This window comes from Micrasema longulum, unplaced genomic scaffold, assembly GCF_059751315.1.
Source record: "Micrasema longulum isolate JH-2025_06_02 unplaced genomic scaffold, ASM5975131v1 h1tg002636l, whole genome shotgun sequence".
NCBI classification, from domain to species: Eukaryota; Metazoa; Arthropoda; class Insecta; order Trichoptera; family Brachycentridae; genus Micrasema; species Micrasema longulum.
In genome coordinates this window covers 66,895-86,024 of record NW_028279771.1, presented here as the reverse complement: position 1 = coordinate 86,024, position 19,130 = coordinate 66,895, and the positions used below count along the sequence as shown (strand labels likewise).

At 31.6% G+C, this 19,130-nt stretch overlaps 2 protein-coding genes across 2 annotated transcripts; one reads left to right on the top strand and one right to left on the bottom strand.

Moving 5' to 3' along the window:
• Positions 1 to 4,443: 4,443 nt before the first annotated feature.
• LOC148271813 (uncharacterized) lies at positions 4,444 to 11,364 on the bottom strand. Its single transcript, XM_088240898.1, has 5 exons — positions 11,116 to 11,364; positions 9,892 to 10,063; positions 7,893 to 8,013; positions 6,447 to 7,160; positions 4,444 to 4,778 (listed from the first exon to the last, which is right to left on the bottom strand). The coding sequence occupies exons 1-5, from the start codon at positions 11,169 to 11,171 to the stop codon at positions 4,591 to 4,593; spliced, it is 1,251 nt and encodes a 416-aa protein (XP_088097024.1). The 5' UTR covers positions 11,172 to 11,364; the 3' UTR covers positions 4,444 to 4,590.
• A 1,156-nt stretch (positions 11,365 to 12,520) lies between these two features.
• Positions 12,521 to 18,597, top strand: LOC148271812 (macrophage migration inhibitory factor homolog). Its single transcript, XM_088240897.1, has 3 exons — positions 12,521 to 12,785; positions 15,387 to 15,559; positions 17,288 to 18,597. Exons 1-3 carry the CDS (start codon positions 12,678 to 12,680, stop codon positions 17,364 to 17,366), a joined length of 360 nt encoding a protein of 119 aa, XP_088097023.1. The 5' UTR covers positions 12,521 to 12,677; the 3' UTR covers positions 17,367 to 18,597.
• The last annotated feature ends 533 nt before the right edge of the window (positions 18,598 to 19,130 follow it).

Below are 19,130 nucleotides of genomic sequence, written 5' to 3'. Positions count from 1 at the left end.
CAATAAAATGTAATGAAGGATATCAGTTTCATAATGATAATTGCCATAAAATCACTGAAAAAAATAGAAAATTATAATTGATAAAAATATAAAATGGAAAGAGTAATTAAATAATATTGTAAATAGAATGTGAAAACTTATATATGTATTTATTAGATTAAGGAATATATTAACCATCGAAAAATTAAAATCAATTTACTTTGCATTAGCCCAATCCACATTACAGTACAGAAATAATCGGAGGAGGTGGTGCTTTTAAAACAAATATTTTACCAGTTGAAAAAATGCAAAAATTAATTATAAAAGTTATTTTGGAAAACTTTTCCCACTATTCAATTATTTTAAAAAAATAAGGTTTTAGGGGCTATGTATAGCGTGTGAGCTCGCCAATATATGACAGTAAAAATTTGAATTTCCTAGAGTTTTAACCATCGAAAAAAAAGAAGATTGCAAATAAAATCAACAGACAATGGAAATTTGATGTGTATTATTTTAATAGATTGTTTATAACAGAAAAATACATAGAGAAATATGCATTTTTATTTTTTGTAATAAAAACAGTCTAGTAAATTCGAATAAATAAAAATACGCTTTATATTAACAATATTAATTAAAATGCAAAAATAACATTGAATACTTGAAAAATAAATATTACTGAGTGTTACAAACATAATTTAAAAAACGGATAGCGATTAAAAGTAAAAACTATCTTTAGTTGAATTCTTATAGCGATAAATATATAAACATTATAAAACAGGAGTTATACAAATACAAAAATAATATTGTAACTAGGTGGCTACCTACACGGTTAAATTTCGAAACACCACGCAATTTCTTATCTCGGCTACGCTATGTAAAATGAAAAAAAATATTTAAATTAATAATTTCATCACGTCATGAAGTCGCCCCTGGGTAGCGCCTGCTAACGTCAATCAACAAAAACATCCTCGTTTTAATTACAATATTTCGGCTACGCCATAAATCTCTTTTTTTAAATAATTTCTCACGTCACAAAGTCGCCCCTGGGTAGCGCCTGCTAACGTCAATCAACAAAAACATCCTCGTTTTAATTACAATATTTCGGCTACGCCATGAATCTCTTTTTTTAAATAATTTCTCACGTCACAAAGTCGCCCCTGGGTAGCGCCTGCTAACGTCAATCAACAAAAACATCCTCGTTTTAATTACAATATTTCGGCTACGCCATGAATCTCTTTTTTTAAATAATTTCTCACGTCACAAAGTCGCCCCTGGGTAGCGCCTGCTAACGTCAATCAACAAAAACATCCTCGTTTTTATAACAGTATTTCGGCTACGCCATGAATTTCTTATAAAAAATGACAAAACGTCACAAAGCCACTCTCTGAGTGTCGCTACTGACATCATTTACAAAAACATAATTATTTGTGCTTTTTTCAGGTACGCAACATTTTTTTTAAATACACCTACCTAACCGATAAAATACTATTAGTAATTAAACCAAGGTGTGCTTTAAAGTTCCGTATGGCCAAATAATATTATTTATTATTAGAATATTATTGACATGTAGTTCAAGCTTGCTGCATTCACGTTGCTTTACTTCTGAGAGCTCAACTGCAATGTTTTTCTATGGTTATGTTAATGTCATCTGTCATGTATTGGCGAGCTCACAGGCTATACTTACGCCGGTTTTAGATATAAAATTGTTGTATAAAAAGAATTGTTTGCTTCAAATACATAAAGACAAAAATAAATAGTAGTATTTCTAGGTCACAAAATGTTAGTACGCGACCTAGAATAGATGGTAATATCTTAATTCCCAAATTAAAAACAACTACAGCACAACATCATTATACTTACAGAGGAATATTTTTCTTTAATGAAATGGACAAAGATAATAAAAATTACAGTCAGGAATACAATATATTTAAATAAGTGAAAAGTTACATTTATAATTCTTCTGTATTTAACACTGATTAAAAATATCCTTTATAATTTTTTTTGTAATTTAATTTATATATGTTTTCCGAAAAATATTAATAATTAAAATAAAATAAACTATTGTAAGACGTCACTCCCCATTATGTACACAAGAATTGTTTATTTCTTTTGCGTAATGGGAAACGTTAATGTAAATATATGTATTTAATTCAATATTTTAAAAATATATACAGGGTGTCCTAGAAATCAACGTCAACTCGGAAATGGGTGATAGGGCCAAGTCGTGACAGTTATCAGAAAAATATAAAAAAATAAATTAGTAAAGTACTTTTAGTAAGTATCAAAAAATAATTCGGAAAAACTGACACCCTGTGATGATCTTTCAATTCCTGTGACTACAAATATTAACTTTTCTTAGATTTTTTTTTCTGTAATGTAACCATGAATAACTCTTCTCTAAATTTTAGTTCAAAATTAAAACGTTCCTGCCTCAGTTTTTGATAAGATGTTAGATTTATGTCCAACATTGAATTAACAATAATTACATCGCCTAACTTTAACCGACTGTGCCGAAAATAAAAAGTACTACGCTATTTTGACAAGTGGCTTTAAAAAATGGTGCTAACACTTGCTAGAAAACTTCTTAATTGAGGAAAAAAAAATGTTTTTTAATGAAACCTAATTTCATGCCAATTCTATTTAATTAGATAAAATGTTGGAAATGAATTGAAAGATCATTACAGGGTGTCAGTTATGCCGAATTATTTTTTGATACTTATAATTTGAAAAGTACTTTACCAAATTTTTAAAAATATTTTTCTGATAACTGTCATGACTTTGGCCTATCACCCGTTTCCAGGTTGATGTTCAATCGAGAATACCCCGATAGGTGGATTGGGCGGGGTGGTACAATTTCGTGGCCTGCCCGTTCACCTGACTTAAACCCCATAGATTTCTTTTACTGAGGAACGATCAAAGAAAAAGTTTAAACCTATCCTCAATCATAAAACAGCAATTATTTTTAGTATATAAGGAAACTTTGTAAATATTTAAGTTAGTTTGAAAATGTCCTCACAAGACGAAACGTGTCACAATAAATCATCTTGTATATTTAAAAAAATAAAGTAGAATTAAAGTCCAATAAACGTGTTTTATTTTGGATACATTACCAAATTTAATATGGAATTCTGCCAATCGTCAACCTCTTAATATTTTATTATTTTCTTATATTTTGTAATTTACTAATATGCACAGTAGTTATATTAAATTATTACCAAAAACAAAGACACTTTTACCATCTAGTTTAAATGTTTTCAGAAACAACAAAAGTATAATGATCATTGTGCTATTATTTCACATATTCAAGTTTAATAAAATACAGTATGGCATTCACTTTGGTGATTATTGCTGTTGATTGTGCACTCGTCTAAAAAGAAAGCGGAATAAAAAGGAGAGAAGAAGAGGAAGGTATGTTTCTTTGGAACGTTTGAGAATGTATCTTTTTGTAATGCGGAAATGCCCAAATTTAACTATCTGGAACATTACATTATTTTTAGGAATTAAAAAAAAAACAAGATTCAAAACATCAATATTTTATTTATGAAATAAAAGAAATGTTTTGTATAAATAACATACTTTGTACCTTTTTTGTTCAATCTACTCGTGTATATTTAAAGATATAGTTTTGAACTGTTTTGTTTTGCTGAGGCATGGGCAACACGTTTCCTGGCCAGGTCCATTGCCACACTCTCAAGACGCTCGTTATAGGAGGCTGCGGCGCCCATTCTCGGCCTTGAATGTTATTTACGAAATTGAACCACCTTATGCCTAACATTCTCCCCAAGCACTTACTTTCAAAATTCAGAAGTTTGGTGTTTTGATATTTGGATAAGGTGTCAAGATTGGCACACATATAGTACTGGCATTATACAAGAGTTGAATAATCGGTATTTCGTTTTGACCCAACATAGACTAGAGTTCCAGACAATGCGCATCGTGTTAAAAGTTGCTCCAGCAATTCCTATTCGGGTTGCGAGCTCTTTGCGAATGCTCCCATCCTCAGTTATGTGAACTCCTAAGTATTTAAAGCTATCAACTTTCTCGATCCTCTGCTCATTATTTTAGAGAGGCTGATCACAGTCAGGACTGGATTTGTTGCTTACAATCCGAGTCTTTATGGTATTAATATTAAGACTCAGATGAGCAGAGTTTTCCTGCAGTTTGTCAACAATTTCCTGAAGATCACCAACAGACTTCAAGAAGAATCGCATCGTCTGCGTACTCCGAGTCACACCACTTTAGAAGGAGTTCACTTTTATGCCTCGATCGGGTGGTATTTATTTGCATAAGATGAAATCCGACAATATGAAGAACGGCTCACTCCAGCAGAGACCCCGAACCGATCAGTCAAAGAGCTGCCGATTCTCACACGACAATATTTCGCACATATTGATTATATATTTTATAATCTGTAAGCAGGTTCTTTGTATCAAACTGTTATGTTATAACATGTATATATATAAATTTTTCATATATAAGTGTTTATTTCTGCTGTGTATTTTTTTGTAAGGTAAAAGGCACTGTGTGCCATGCATATGGATAAAAAATAACATATAAAATAACATTGGTACAGTAAAATGAAATATCTCAATAAACGAGTAGATTATCGTACTAACTCACATACGAATACTTAACGTGAATTTTTAAATGGGTGTTGAGTGAAGATTTTTGAACAAACGCTTTCCCACAAATGGTACATTTATGGTCTCTGATATCCGTGTGTATTTTGACATGCTCAGTGAGGGTTCTTGCTCTGGCAAATGTTTTCCCACAAATTTGACAATGGAAATTCTTCACACCTGGAATGAAATATCAACATTTTATTTGTTATTTATTTCGACCTTATCTACATTTAACCTTTACGAGGTCTGAGTGAGTTTTTTAAAAGAGAAAACGTAGTTACTGTAGTTTCATTAAAAATTAACCATTATCATTCCCCCTTTCTGTAACCAGTGGTGCATAGGGCGCTGCATTGGTAAACCAAGTGCAGCTTATTGAAATTATTTGTGACACGAAGGTAAGGTCATTGCCTCAGGTGCCAGTCCAGGAACAATAAAATATATTACTGTTTAAACAACCTTTAAAATCAATATTTCACGTCCACCCTGCCAGGAATCGAACCCAGGACTTCAAGAATGGTAGGCAAAGACATCAACCACTACACTTCGAGGTGGACTTGTCTCCACTTGATTTCCTTTTTCATGATTTTTACCCGCGAGTAGCCTAATTTACATGAAAGACCAAAACATTAAGAAAGTAGTAAAAATTTACCTATTTTTAAATACGTTGCATTTTTTAAAACTAACATCTCATTAGTTTTTTCCAATGTTGTCTTTAATAATAAATTTTACTACTTTTTTAACCTGTTTTTGACCTTATATTTAAAGTAAACAAAATCGGAATATATTTCTCTGTCTCTAAGGGGCTGATTTAAACCTTACATGGGCACTAGGTAAGATAAAATGAACAAAATAGTGGCCAATCCTCAGTCTGATAATATTAGACACGATTCTTTTAGACAATTTGTAGGCATGATACCAGGGAGAGGGTGGGTTGAAATTTTGTATATATTTGTATCGAATTTCCTTGTTTGAATTTGAGGTTTGCCAAAATTGATTCCAACCAACAAAGCTGTTTTTTTTATTTATTTGACTGAGTTGTGTGTCCTACTTCAAGATTCAAAATAAAAAGAATAAAATGAATATATTATATTATCTTTATATATATAATTCCTCTGTACGTGTGATGTCACCGTACTCCTCCTAAACCGCTTAACCGATTTACGTGCAGTTTTCAGAGAAATATTGATCTTTGCGCTGTGCATGTTCGTAGATATTAAAACCTTCAATCAAATATGTAAAATAGAAGTTAGGAGCATAAATGTTTTATTCATCGATCTCCCAGGGATGCATTTGAAAATAATGTATTTGCAAAAAAAATGGAAAGATGTTTTTTTTTTGTGTATTAAAAAGTTTGTTTTTTAATGTTTACAAACAGCATTTTTGGATCTCAGTCAGATTCTTTCCTTAAATTCCTTATAATTTCCACCGATTTATTTCTTGTTATTGGATTTTTGGTAACACTAAAATAATATTAAATTCAATACATTTTTAAAAATCGTATTCCTATATAAGTACACCCCTTTGTTGGTGAGACAACCAGAGTTTGACGTTTGCAAAAAGAATGCCATATTTGAAAAAAATATTTATTTTATGTTTTGGAATTCAACCATAAACAAGTACCTACTTAAATTCAATATTTTTTTAATATTGACAATTTTTAGTTTTGGAATTTAATCACAAACAAGTACCTAGGTACCTACTTATCAATGAAAAGTCTTTTTCCAAGCGAATAGCAGGCACGCCAACGTTCGGACAGGACAATGTCTATCGGGTCCGCTAGTTCTTTATAAAAACATTTTTACATTATAATTGATGTCAAGTTAAAAAATATTAAACAGCACAAACCTGAATGTCGAACCATGTGTTTATTGAGTTCTCCTTTGGTGAAAAAACAGTGATTGCATACTTCACAAATGAAATCTTTCTGTTTTAAGTGCACTCTATTTATGTGATGCTTCATCTTAATAAGTCGGTAGAATATCAGATTGCAATAGGAACAGATGAACCGTTTACACGGGATTCCGTGGACTTCATAGGCGTGTTTGTTTCTGATTCCGTGGTCGTTAAATCTTTCCGGGCATTCTTGACAGGGGTGCGGTTTTTCGCCTTCGTGGAATATTTTTCCGTGCATTTGAAGCGCCCCCGGACTCTTGTAAACCTTATTGCAGAGACGGCACGGATATTTATTACGACCGGAATGCATCCCGATATGCAGCAAGAAATTCGCTTTGGTTCCACTTGTTTTCCCGCAAATGTTACAAAGATACTGAGGGAAATGGCTCTTGTAATGTTTTGTTAATATCACGTGATCTTCGAACTCTGTGTCACATTTCGGGCAAATTTTCGTACTGGGATCTAAAGGCGGGATTTCAAGTTTACTTTTCTGCACATTTTTCTCGCTTAGCCGTTTTTTTCTAACCGTTTTGGGAGCCCGAACTGACTTAATAAATACATCAGATGAACTGTCTTCCAAGTTGAAGTTTTCATAATCCAATGACTCATTTTCTTTCGAGTGTCCTACTCCACCTCTTAGATTCCGTATTTCAGTTTTATCATTTACTGTAAGAAAACAATTTAATAATTTATTTAAAAAATATATCAATAAAATAAATTATGCAACCATCGTGGGAGTTCTAAATGAGGAACTTCAGCCCTCCGGGAATTGGATACAATAAATGTTTTCTTGCCCGCGGTAAAAATTAAAGGAATTGTATGGCAAAGTTTCTTGAAAATGTACAAATAAATAATTTATTAAAAACGCACTACTTTGAACGGCGCCACTGGTTCATATGAACCAACTAATGATATGAGAGATGTGAAGGATATCCGGTTTGCTTACTGTAAACGAACCAATCGGGAGAACTGACAGAGAAGAACCTCTGACGTCACAAACTGAGTTATTTCAGAAATACAATACTTTAAAAAATCATAGCGCTGATAATACGATAAATAAAAATATTTAAAAAAAAATTGGCTTAGTTTAATAGTCTATTAACAAATATCTTTTAAAATATGCGCATTTTTTTACAATAAATGCATAGATTTTTACAGTCAGAGCTTTCCTTAGATGTGTTGACAGACAAAGGTCTTGATTACCTAGGCCAAATATTGATTTAGTACTATTTCAATGGTGAAATCGATTCGTTGCAAATATAATTTCAATCGGGTAGCAAATTTTAATTTACATTTTGTTAATCAGGATTACCAAGGAGATGGTGAAATAAGTATGATAATAAGAGTGTTAAATCCACTACTTGTCTACAAAGATTTTGCCAAACTCAAAATACTTACTGTCATCTATTGGTGTATCTATGGCTTCTATTTTTGAACGAAAAACAAGTGCGCTTCTTAAATTATATATACAAGTATGGCAGATCAAACATTTTGCAGTTCTTGAATTCAGGCTGATAATCTGAAAGCGAAAAAGATCACAGTTTAAAAATTAGCAAACATATGTAGTAAAGCTTAAGAATAAGCTGATCTAAATGACTACGACAATAGAACTTCGTTTATCTAAACTCCAGGCATACGGATTGCCAAATATAATATTTGGATCGTTATTAGAAAATAAAAAATAAAGAAGATGTTAAAATAACAAATATTGTCAAAGCAATTAACTTTGCTGGACATGTTTAAGTAAGTTTTTAATGTGATTTCAAAAGCAATAAACAGTGATCTTAAAGTAAATTTTGCATTTTCTTTTAAAACATCGCTTTAATTTAATGGTTAATCCAATTATCCAGATTTCTACATATCTGGATAACGTCCGGCACTAAATAATCCGGATAATTGGAGTTTTACTGTACTCTCATGAATAGCATTTCCTTCTTCTAAAAGGTGATCAGTCGCTTTAGGTGCCATAGTGGGTGTATAGTGGGTTTTGCATGTTGGTTTAATTGATGTCCTGACGAAGAGACGGGTACGTCTCGGAACCGGTAGACATAAAAAATTCGGTAAGTGGTTATATACAAATATGTAAATAAGTTACTTAAGCATAGTATATTTAATATTAAATGCTAACACACTAACTTGTATATGGTACAGACATGTGTGTAAATATTTAAATGAATAAAAATCTGAAACTTGACACTATAGTCCTTAAAATGTAGCTTGATTAAAATGACAGCTGCCAAACTAATGTCACTAGTGATGGGAAATTACTGATCACTGATCATGTACCGATCAAATCAATTTTATCAGATTTTTCGTGCAAAAATGAAACTCTGTTTCCGAAAATTGATATAAAAACGCAAAAACAAGCCTATTATAGTGTATTTAAGACAATTATTTACTAAAAATAAGAGATAAAATACGTTTTTTCATGAACAACAACAAATGAATTAACAAATTACAACAGGGATGGAGAATACCTTAAATAAGTGAATATGGAAGTCAAGGCATTTACAGGGCTTATGACCTGTCATTGGCTGGTTTAAGTGGCCACTTTACACACTGTGTAACATTCACCATTTTGCCTATGTTTGACCATCCATATTTCTTCAATTCTTCCATTTGTTGATTTTAGTAAAGTTAAAGAGCTGAAACCTTTATTGTTGCGAAGAGATTTATCTGACTGAATTATTTCACATACTAGGCAACGCCTGAAAACAATTTTTCAATTTTTAAACTTCTTCTTGGACCAGCTGGTTTCATTACAATATTTGAGTTTGTCCAAATGTTCGTAGACAAAAGACTGGATTTCACCCCCTCGGGGGACATTAAGATTAACAAATTACAACAGGGATGGACAATACCTTAAATAAGGGAATATAGAAGTCAAGGCATTTACAGGGCTTATGACCTATCATTGGCTGGTTTAAGTGGCCACTTTACACACTGTGTAACATTCACCATTTTGTCTATGTTTGACCATCCCTCAAATATTGTAACAAATGAATTATTTTTTATTCGATCAATTTACATTGATCAATTTGTTCCATCTCTAACATTTTTGCAAAATGATGTTACCTTGTAAGAACATCGTTAATAATTAGGTTCATTTTAGTTTTTTTTCATTTTAAATCTGATTTTATATAATTATGTTGATTTATAAGTCGAGCGTTGTATTAAAAAAATTCATTAACATGAATACTAATGATTTTTCGTGTGTCAATATAAATCACTCCTTAGACGTCACTACAAAGTTTTATCGTCACTTTTGCTGACAACTGTCATTCTAATCAAGCTATATTTTAAGGACTATGGCTAGAATACCTCAGTTGGGAGGTGAAGCCAAAAACAAGACTAAGAAGAAGAATGAAGAGTAAAATATATATAAATGGGTACAAACTTTCAATTGAAAACAGTCCATCAACATTTTGGAATAGTTCTCCTTTACGCCATTAAAACTATAGTTTTCATCCATACTTCTCAGAACCCCGATGTGGCCACATATAACGCAGGTACCAGGGGACAAAGTGCACGTCAACACCCTCTTCTTACAATTATTGACCTTTGGAGATCTAGAACCATAAGGAATGATATTTTATTTAGTTACTTATCCAAAGGAAAAATGTGATAATGTTCAAGGCGAACTCTAAACATAGTAATAGTCAATATTATTATATAAATTTTAAGCGAGCAGTTAAAAGCTAATATTCTTAAATCTATTTAAACAAAAGTTAGTTGCTGGCGCACTTTAACTTTTCCGAAACAAATCTAGTCCATCTTTGAGCCCGTTGAGACTACACATTGAGATCAGCTCTTGTGGCACCTTATCCAAACCATTAACAACCATATTGCTCAGGAAATGCTTCCGTGGATTTAGATTGAATCTCGTTTTCTTCAGCCTGAGACTGTGGACTCGAAGACGAGGATCTCGTTTAAGCTTGAACATGGGATCCAAATTTGGGCAGCTATAGTGACTGTTGAGTATCTTGTATGTCTCAATCAGGTCACACCTTTATATGTTTCTTTTTTGGTGATATCGTGTGGGTTGAATTTGTTCCGACGTTTCGGCTACCATTGTAGAAGCCATCTTCGGGGTAAACTGTGTGTTTTGTAGAAAAAAGTAAGTGTTTATGTACTAGTAATTTGTACCGTGTCACAGTCAGCAGTAGGCACATTTTTATTGGTTTTTGTAGTATGTAGTTCTGGGAACCATGCTGAGTTAAATTTAAGACTGACGCCTTTGTTTATGTTATTTGGGTGTCTGTGTATTTCAATTGCCACTTATATTATTCGTGCACTGTAATTACTGGGTTTGTGTACAAATTTTGGTTCGAAGGTAAAAAAACGTCCGGTGTCTATAAAGTGTTCCGCTATTGCGGATTTGTCAGGGTGCCCAAGTTTACACGCCCTTTTGTGTTCGTCAATCTTTTTCTTTGCTGTGCGCCCTGTTTGTCTTATTTGCACTTTATCTCATCTGTTAGAACAAATCCAACACACACGGTATCACCCAAAAAAGAAACATATTGAGTTATATTGTTAAGTGGCCGTAAAAACCTTCGCATCCATAGTAAAGGTCATTCACAGTTTTACAAAAAATAAAGGGATATTTGTGTAATATTCATACCTCTGAATAGGCAGTAAATTTAAAACGCTTGAATAATACAACTGTTCTAAATCCATATTGATTTCGGTTATGTTGACGTATTTAATAAACTCTCCTTTCCTTTATATTTATAATAATCTTATTAAAATGAAATGAAATACATTCTCGACGTATTTATTTGGGTTTTGACAATAACAAATAACATTTTTTATCAATGCATAGGAACCACCGAATATGACATGAGACGAGACATAAATTGATAACTGACAGATTTTTGACACTTTGACCAACACCGATATATCCATAGATTTTATTGATAAATAAAACCATAGTGTTTCGAAATAGAAGCTAGTGATGTCCTAAACGCATATTTTATTATCGATTATCTGAAATTTATTATTTAAATAAAAACAAATATTTGTATATGTCAAATCATTAAATATGTAATGATATGAAACCAGTGTTTTATAAAGCCCATATTTAAGTGGCCACTTCACACACTGTGTAACATTCACTATTCTGCCTATCTTTCTAATCTTTAATTGTTTTTTTAAAGAATAGAAGCATAACAGTTAAGAGTCCAGGCAAACGTCTAACCAATATAGAGAGGGTATTGGAGGCAAAAAACAATCATGAATTATAAAATTATATAACCTGCACCTGTTTAAAAAAATTATAATTTTTGATGGTGGCAATAATTTTTCAATAATTAAACCACACGTAGGATTAAAGTATAAACATCTCTTAAAAAAACAAAACACTTATGAGTAAAGAAAGAAAGAGAAATTTGATTAAAAGAAAATGATTTTTTTCAGGCTACCGATTAGATTGGATTAGATTACCAATTTTGGAAGTAATCTACCAATCTATAGAATTCGATGGTAAATCTACCGATTTCCAAATAGCTTAAACTTTATGACATAACAGCAGCCACTCAAAGCCACCCCCGCTGCGCATCATGATTTGAACGGTTTGTGATATGTGAAACTGTTTTGTAGCGGAGTAAAACCTGTGGCCACCCCCTACTCCACGAAATAAAAAGTTAGGCCTAAAAAACTGATCTTAGAAGAGTGTGGTAAAATATGCCGAAAATGGAAAAAGGTGGAAATGTTTCTGGGCCGCGATTATGAACGGCTATTTTCATCATTATATACTGAGACGGTAAAAACTAATATCGCTATTTATGTACGAAAGTGTGTTTATTTGTATGAAAATTCAAAGTATCTTCGTCTGTAACTGGTAATTGAACATGTTTTTAAAAACAATGTAAACATATTCCATTTTACAAACTGAAACTTAATTTTACTTTGTAGATAAAATTGATGATAAATTTTAACTTTTCATCATAATCGAGGCCCAGTAGTGTAAAATTATTTTTTGTAAAACTGTTACTGATTCCAAATATTTTTTACCGATTATTTTTTCTGAATCTACCGGTTTTAGCTTGTTGGAGGTTGCAACACTACGCCAGACTCGCTCTGCGAAAACGTCATTAAAAGTTCGAATTTAACTTCGTTCGCCGTTTTTTGCTAGTTTTAATTTCATATATCAGCCGTGCGTCGGAAAAATTTACGTAATTAAAAATGCCGCATCTAAAAATCGAAACTAACCTTTCGAGCGATAAAATTCCCGCTTCTTTTGCTGCACGAACCACGAAAATCATTGCAAAGGCACTTGGCAAACCCGAAAGCGTATGTTTTTAAATAATATATTATTAATCTATAATTTTTTTGAGGAGATAGTAATTAAGTTTTGTACATTGGATAGTGTAAATATCACTTTGCACTCTTCGAGTATTTTATTTTCATGTCAATGTTTTATTAGCTGCATTTGAAAATTTTTAATTTAATGTTTTTTGATCTCTTATTAAATTGAATCCTTTAAGTCTTTCCTTCTTCTTCATCTTTTAAGAGATCCTAATATCCGCGTTACAGAAAACTAGTTGTTCTCTTTAAATTATGAGTTATTTGTTTTTTTTTCCTGTTTGATCGGAAAACAGGCATAAAGCCCACAAGTTCTCTATACAGAAGACAAAGTATTTATACATAGTATAGCAATATAGTCAAGTTAGTAACAAACACTAATTAAACCATAATGACCGTTAATAATTTATTTTTTAATGACTGTCTAGATTCCTCAAATATATCCACTTGTAATAAATTATTAAACATTCATTGAATTCTTGGTAGGGGTGAGTGGTAACCCATATTTGATTTAAAGATTGGCAAAGAAATGGTTGGTGATGTTGTGTTCTTCTACTTGGTGCGGAAAAATTAATTTGTATAGTTAAGTTTGGTGCGTCTACGGATGAATGTATTATTTTATGTAGGTAAAGTATGTCTGATAATTTACGCCGGTTGGATAAATGAATTAAATGGAAATGTTTCAACTTATCATTGTATGTGTGTAAGGTGTCACTCAAACCATCTCGAAATGTAAGAGTCCAAAGCAATTTTCTTTGGATAGCTTCAATCCTATCCGAATGAATTTTATAATTTTGAGACCAAATAACGGAGGAGAACTCTAAAATACTTCCGCAGAGAGATTTATACAGAATGATGGGAATTAGTGGATTTTTGAATGATGATTTCGTTATTCTTAAGATAAAACCTAGTAATTTTAAAGCACGTTTCACAATGTTTTCAACGTGACAGTTAAATCTCATTGATGAGTCGAGGATGACTCCGAGGTCTCTAACTGTTGTTTGTGTAATGATTTTATGGGTGTTGAAATTGTACGAGTGAATGATTTTAACTCTGCTATTTGTAAAAGATACGTGAATAGATTTATTCTCATTAAAAAAAAGATCATTTAATTTACACCACTCATAAAGAGAGGTCAGATCTCTTTGAAGAAGCTTACAGTCATCCATTTTTGAAACACAGCGATATAGTTTTAGGTCGTTAGCAAAAAGCAAATATTTGGAAAATTTTATGAAATGAACAATATCATTAATGAATATCAAAAACAACAACGGTCCCAAATGAGATCATCGAGGTATTCCTGACGTTACTTTATACCGGTTTGATGAAAACCCACCAATAGCAATCCTCTGCTCCCGACCAGAAACATAACTCTCGAACCAACTATGAAGATTCCCAACTCTCTATTTTTTAAACTTTCTGATCTAAAGTTTTTAATTTAGTTTGTCAAATGCCTTAGTAAAATCAGTATAAATAGCATCGATTTTTTAAATTTTTTTTTTTATTTTTATTTATTTACAATTTTAAAAAACCCGTTAGGGTTACATTAGAAATGTAATATTGTCTAGTCATTTTATGTCTCGTCTAGTCTAGTTAGTTCAGTCATCATGTGCTTTTTCAGATTGATTTTAAATTTGTCTCCATTAAAAGTTTTCAAGTAGTAAGGTAGGTCGTTGTAGTGTTTAAGTCCATTATGTAGTATTTTTGACTGTCCTGTGTTTGTCTTTGCTTTTTCAATATGATAGTGTTTTTGTTGTTTTTTTTTTTTTGTTTTTTTTTTTTGTATTTGTTTATCCATATTTTCATATAAATGCTGGGAGTATTCTAGAAGGTTAGTCGCCACTGAACATTGTGGAAAAAAGCCATGTTGTTCAATATTAATGTATTTTTTAACGTGATTAAAAACCCTTTCATAAATAATTAATTGAAAAATTTTGCCAAAACAGTCTAATTTAGATATAGGCCTATAATTAATTATATAATTTTTGGACCATTTTTAAAAATGGGAGTTACGTATGCTGTTTTACATGCAGAAGGGAGAACGCCTTCCGAAATTGATGTTGATCCGTTAACAAATAACTCGTCATCTATATTTATTTATATAGATGACGAGTTATTCCGTAACAGCTATTATTAATCTAACTTTTACTTTTTATTATATAAATAAAACACGAGTGATACTTTAATCCACAAATTTGGAATATCCAGTGACCGGTTTCATCTTCATTCGATTCACCAAAAATAAAATAAAATGCTTAAACTCATTACAATAGCATTATATCAATTCATTAGTTGATCCAAAGAAAATTTGTTGATAATGATCCTTAAGATAAAAATAACTTTATTTAATTTACTTACATATAACTTTGAATTATGTATCCTTACCTCTGTTCTGTATAAATACATTTAACTTTTTAATAAAGATACCAGTCTCGAAGATGTCGCGAAAGCGATGAAACCGGTCACTGGATATTCCAAATTTGTGGATTAAAGTATCACTCGTGTTTTATTTATATAATAAATTACAATGAACTTCCATCAAGAATTTTCACTTACAAATTTAAATGTTTTAACTTTTACTTATTTTAGTACTGCGTTTGCTCAATTGTGTGCGGGATCCAGATGGCGTGGGGAGGAAGCGAAGAGCCGTGTGCCGTAGGAACTCTCATGTCTATTGGTCAGCTAGGAGTAGAAGAGAATAAGAAACATGCCAAGGTGCTGTACGAACATATTGAAAAGGAACTCAAAATCCCCCCTACCAGGTAAATATCGGACTCGCTATCAATACTATGAGGTGTATGGAGAAAGTAAGTTCTGTTTGTATTTCTTGCCATCAAAGTGCTGCGATCGCAGTTTTGCGCATGCGGTGTGCTTGCCCCGACCGATTGAGGAGCTGATGTCATTATGAGTTAGTTGACAGTTGCGTACGCTTCATGGTGCTTGTTTGGAATGCCAAATAAAATGAAAAATTGCACACTTTTGATATAAGTATTGCAATCCTTAACCCTTTCCCCCCTTTGAAAACTGTCGTATTTTATTTATTAGTTTAAAACACTTATTTTGTTATTGAGCGTGAATAATATGCTCCATATTTGATGAATACTTAAGCTACCAACATCTTTGATCATAAATTACTCGCAAATGCTCTGAGCTCCGCGTATTAGTGTTGCCATAGGCGCTCATGGACGTGTGTGAGCACTGCAGTGGATGAGTTAATGGGAAGAACATTAAACCAGTATAACCCTTTCGCTCCTTAGCCAACATGTTTGTGTGGGTACAAGCAAAAATTCAAATTGCCTTCCATATTAGACTTATGAACTCGGCAATAGTTATTCCCACGTATCTGATATATTTAGTGTAGGGTATTGTTCCTATAGAACAAACCTTTTGAATTTTTTCAAAGACGGTGAATGGTAATTATATTTATTTATTCATGCATTTCATAATATATACAGTTTTTTGTTCACTTTGCCCAGCTGTATGAAACAGTACTTATGATTTTCTTGTTGTATTACTGTAGAATGTTTTATTATTTAAACTTTCTACTGAATATGCTGTATAATTTTTAGTTTAATTTTTTAAATATATCTTGTATAATTTTTAGGTTTAATTTTTTTTTTATAAATCTTGGGTATAAGGAAATTTATGTTTTAAAAAAAAAAAAAAAAAAATATTAAACCAAATATGTTAGTATTATAAATGTTTGTAAAAGGTTTATGTTAATAAAATAAAATAAATACCCCGTAAAAAACTATTCGCGAATGCGCAAACATAGATCTTTGGAAGGCCTATGGAAGCAGTTTGACCAAACCAATCCATTTTTTTTATCCATATATTGGGGACCTGAATAAGTTCTCGCTGTTTTTGTTGTGAAAATGGCTCGCTTGTGAGAATACCCTCGCTTGGACCGTTTCAAAGCAGGGCGACTATATTATTTGTCATTAAATGAGACTATTCATATCATATTTACAAACCCGGCAAAATCCATATTTTATACAATAACAGCTCCAACATTTTTTTTATATTTAAAATTTTTATTATAACCAGTTAATGTTTTATATGTAACTAGTGATGAAATAATTATAATTATGTCAAGAAACAATAGTGAAATAATTAATTTAAATTTATTGCAACAGAGAAGAAAAACCTTTTTGAAAAGGGAATATGGAAGTTTAGGCATTTGCAAGGCTTATGGACTGTCATTTCCTGGTTGAAGTGGCCACTTTGCACACTTTAAAATTCACCATTCTGCGTATGTTAAAACATCCACATTCCTTCAATTCTTCCATCTGTTGATTTTTGCGAAGTTATTGAGCTGATGCATTTATTGATGCGGGTGACATTCATCTGACTGAATTATTTCACCTACTTGTTAGGAAATGCCTGAAAATATAATTCTCCATCTCTGTTGTAATAAGTTTGTGTGCAAACATTTCGACAAACTCAAAATATCGTTTTATTGTTTTGTCTAATATAAAATATTGTTTCAGAATGTACATCACTTTTTCGGATGTGAAGCCGTCCGATTTGGGATTCAACAACACCACATTCCACGACATATTTGGATAAAGACGGGAACACACCTTCGTAAATACGTAAAATGATAGCATAGTAGATAAGTATTGCTATAGGAACCCATATAACTGCTGTAATCAGAGATAATATACAACAACTTGACCTTAATTGCTGAGAATTTTTCAGTGTTGCATTTTTTAGTACTCTTTTATAAAACATACATCTCAATGGTTGGAATTTGCTTAGTTTAATCTGTTAAATATTAAATTTATTGTATTTATAAAGATAAAAGTACCCGTTATGTTTTATCTGTAATACATATAAGACGCCACACCCAGTTGACTATATGTAGTAAAAAAAAATCGAAAATGAGGGTGATTTAAAAAGCTAAATCTTAAAAAAATATTAGTGGTGTCAAAATGTATTTGAAAATTAAAAATGAACACGTAACTATCTCATTTTTACTGTTTTTAAAATAGAAAACACAACTCCATAAGAATTTCATTTTATGATGTACACACCACACATACATGCCCCTACAGGGGGCATATATTAAATGGACTTGTGTACATACACCGAAGTGTTAAAAAATCAATTGAATTGAAATACATAAAATAATATTAGTAATGAAGTAATATCAAAACAAAAACATGAGATTTTATCATAAAATTCCAATCTATTATCAAACAGTACCTAGGTGTTAAGGTGGTATAACTGATTACTACAATTAACACCTAGCCTACAACTTCAAACAGTGAATTTCTAGCTGACAGCACCCTGAAGCTAACTTCATACAATACAATTTTAGTTATTGAAACATCCGCTAGGCAGGTCTCTACGAATAATATGTATACCGCACACTGAAGCTAACTTCACACAATACAATTCCAGCTAGTAAAACACCCACTAGGTAGCGATGTAATGTAATATTCAAGTTATGTTTTCTTTTTATCATTTATAAACATTAACATGTTTGCTATGCAAATTCTGACCACAGAGAATTAAAATATTATCACTATAAGTTTAAATTGTAATAATATTTATTGTAAAGACAATTCAATGTGTATTTGATGTCTCATATTATTGATTACAATTGTATATCATTTTCTTGTTGATAGATTCTTTGTCGGCAATCGGTATGCTAGATAATGGATTGAGTATACGCGGCTTGAATATTGTGTAGTTATTTGCATTTTGAACTTAATAATACGTAATTGGTCTGTAAATATTGTACATACTTCCCATGTTTGATAAGCTGATATGATAAATAAACTTTAATGCAAAATTTAAGTGTATCAATTCTTTTCTATATGTATACTTTTATTTATACAAACATATATGTACATATGATTTAGTATTTCATGGTTAAAACACCCTTTTAAATAAATATTTCATGTCAACCATGTCGGGTATCGTACCCAGACCTCTTCTTTATTAAAAAATTAAAGTATTACAAAAAACTTGATTATTTATTATTGAACAGACAGAATTTTTTTTTTCTGATTATGAAAAAACTTAATATGGAAATTTCACATACTACAAATACCTATAAAAATATATGAAATGGATTTAGAATAATTCATTCAAAATCAATATGGATATTGTGGAGAAATGTTTTCATACATAAATGTAAAAAAGAAATTCAATAAAATGCATTCATAGAAAATGCGACGTGTTTGGCCTTGGTTGTTGCGACGTCAAGATTCGTGATATTGTTCTACACAAATTTAAACGGCCAGGAACAAATAAACATGAATCGTGACGTATTAGGGGCTTGGTCAATGGAATCACCGTTTTTGCGGGAATCCGAAATTACAA

Excerpts from the sequence above, each read along its gene's own strand:
- LOC148271813 (XM_088240898.1), bottom strand. The coding sequence starts at position 11,171 with ATGGATTTAGAACAGTTGTATTATTCAAGCGTTTTAAATTTACTGCCT. Across the intron at positions 10,064-11,115 it reads AATTTACTGCCTATTCAGAG|ATCTCCAAAGGTCAATAATT; the intron begins GTATGAATATTA and ends TTATGGTTCTAG. Across the intron at positions 4,779-6,446 it reads ACACATGGTTCGACATTCAG|GTGTGAAGAATTTCCATTGT; the intron begins GTTTGTGCTGTT and ends ATTTCATTCCAG.
- LOC148271812 (XM_088240897.1), top strand. The coding sequence starts at position 12,678 with ATGCCGCATCTAAAAATCGAAACTAACCTTTCGAGCGATAAAATTCCC. Across the intron at positions 12,786-15,386 it reads CACTTGGCAAACCCGAAAGC|TACTGCGTTTGCTCAATTGT; the intron begins GTATGTTTTTAA and ends TACTTATTTTAG. Across the intron at positions 15,560-17,287 it reads CTCAAAATCCCCCCTACCAG|AATGTACATCACTTTTTCGG; the intron begins GTAAATATCGGA and ends ATATTGTTTCAG.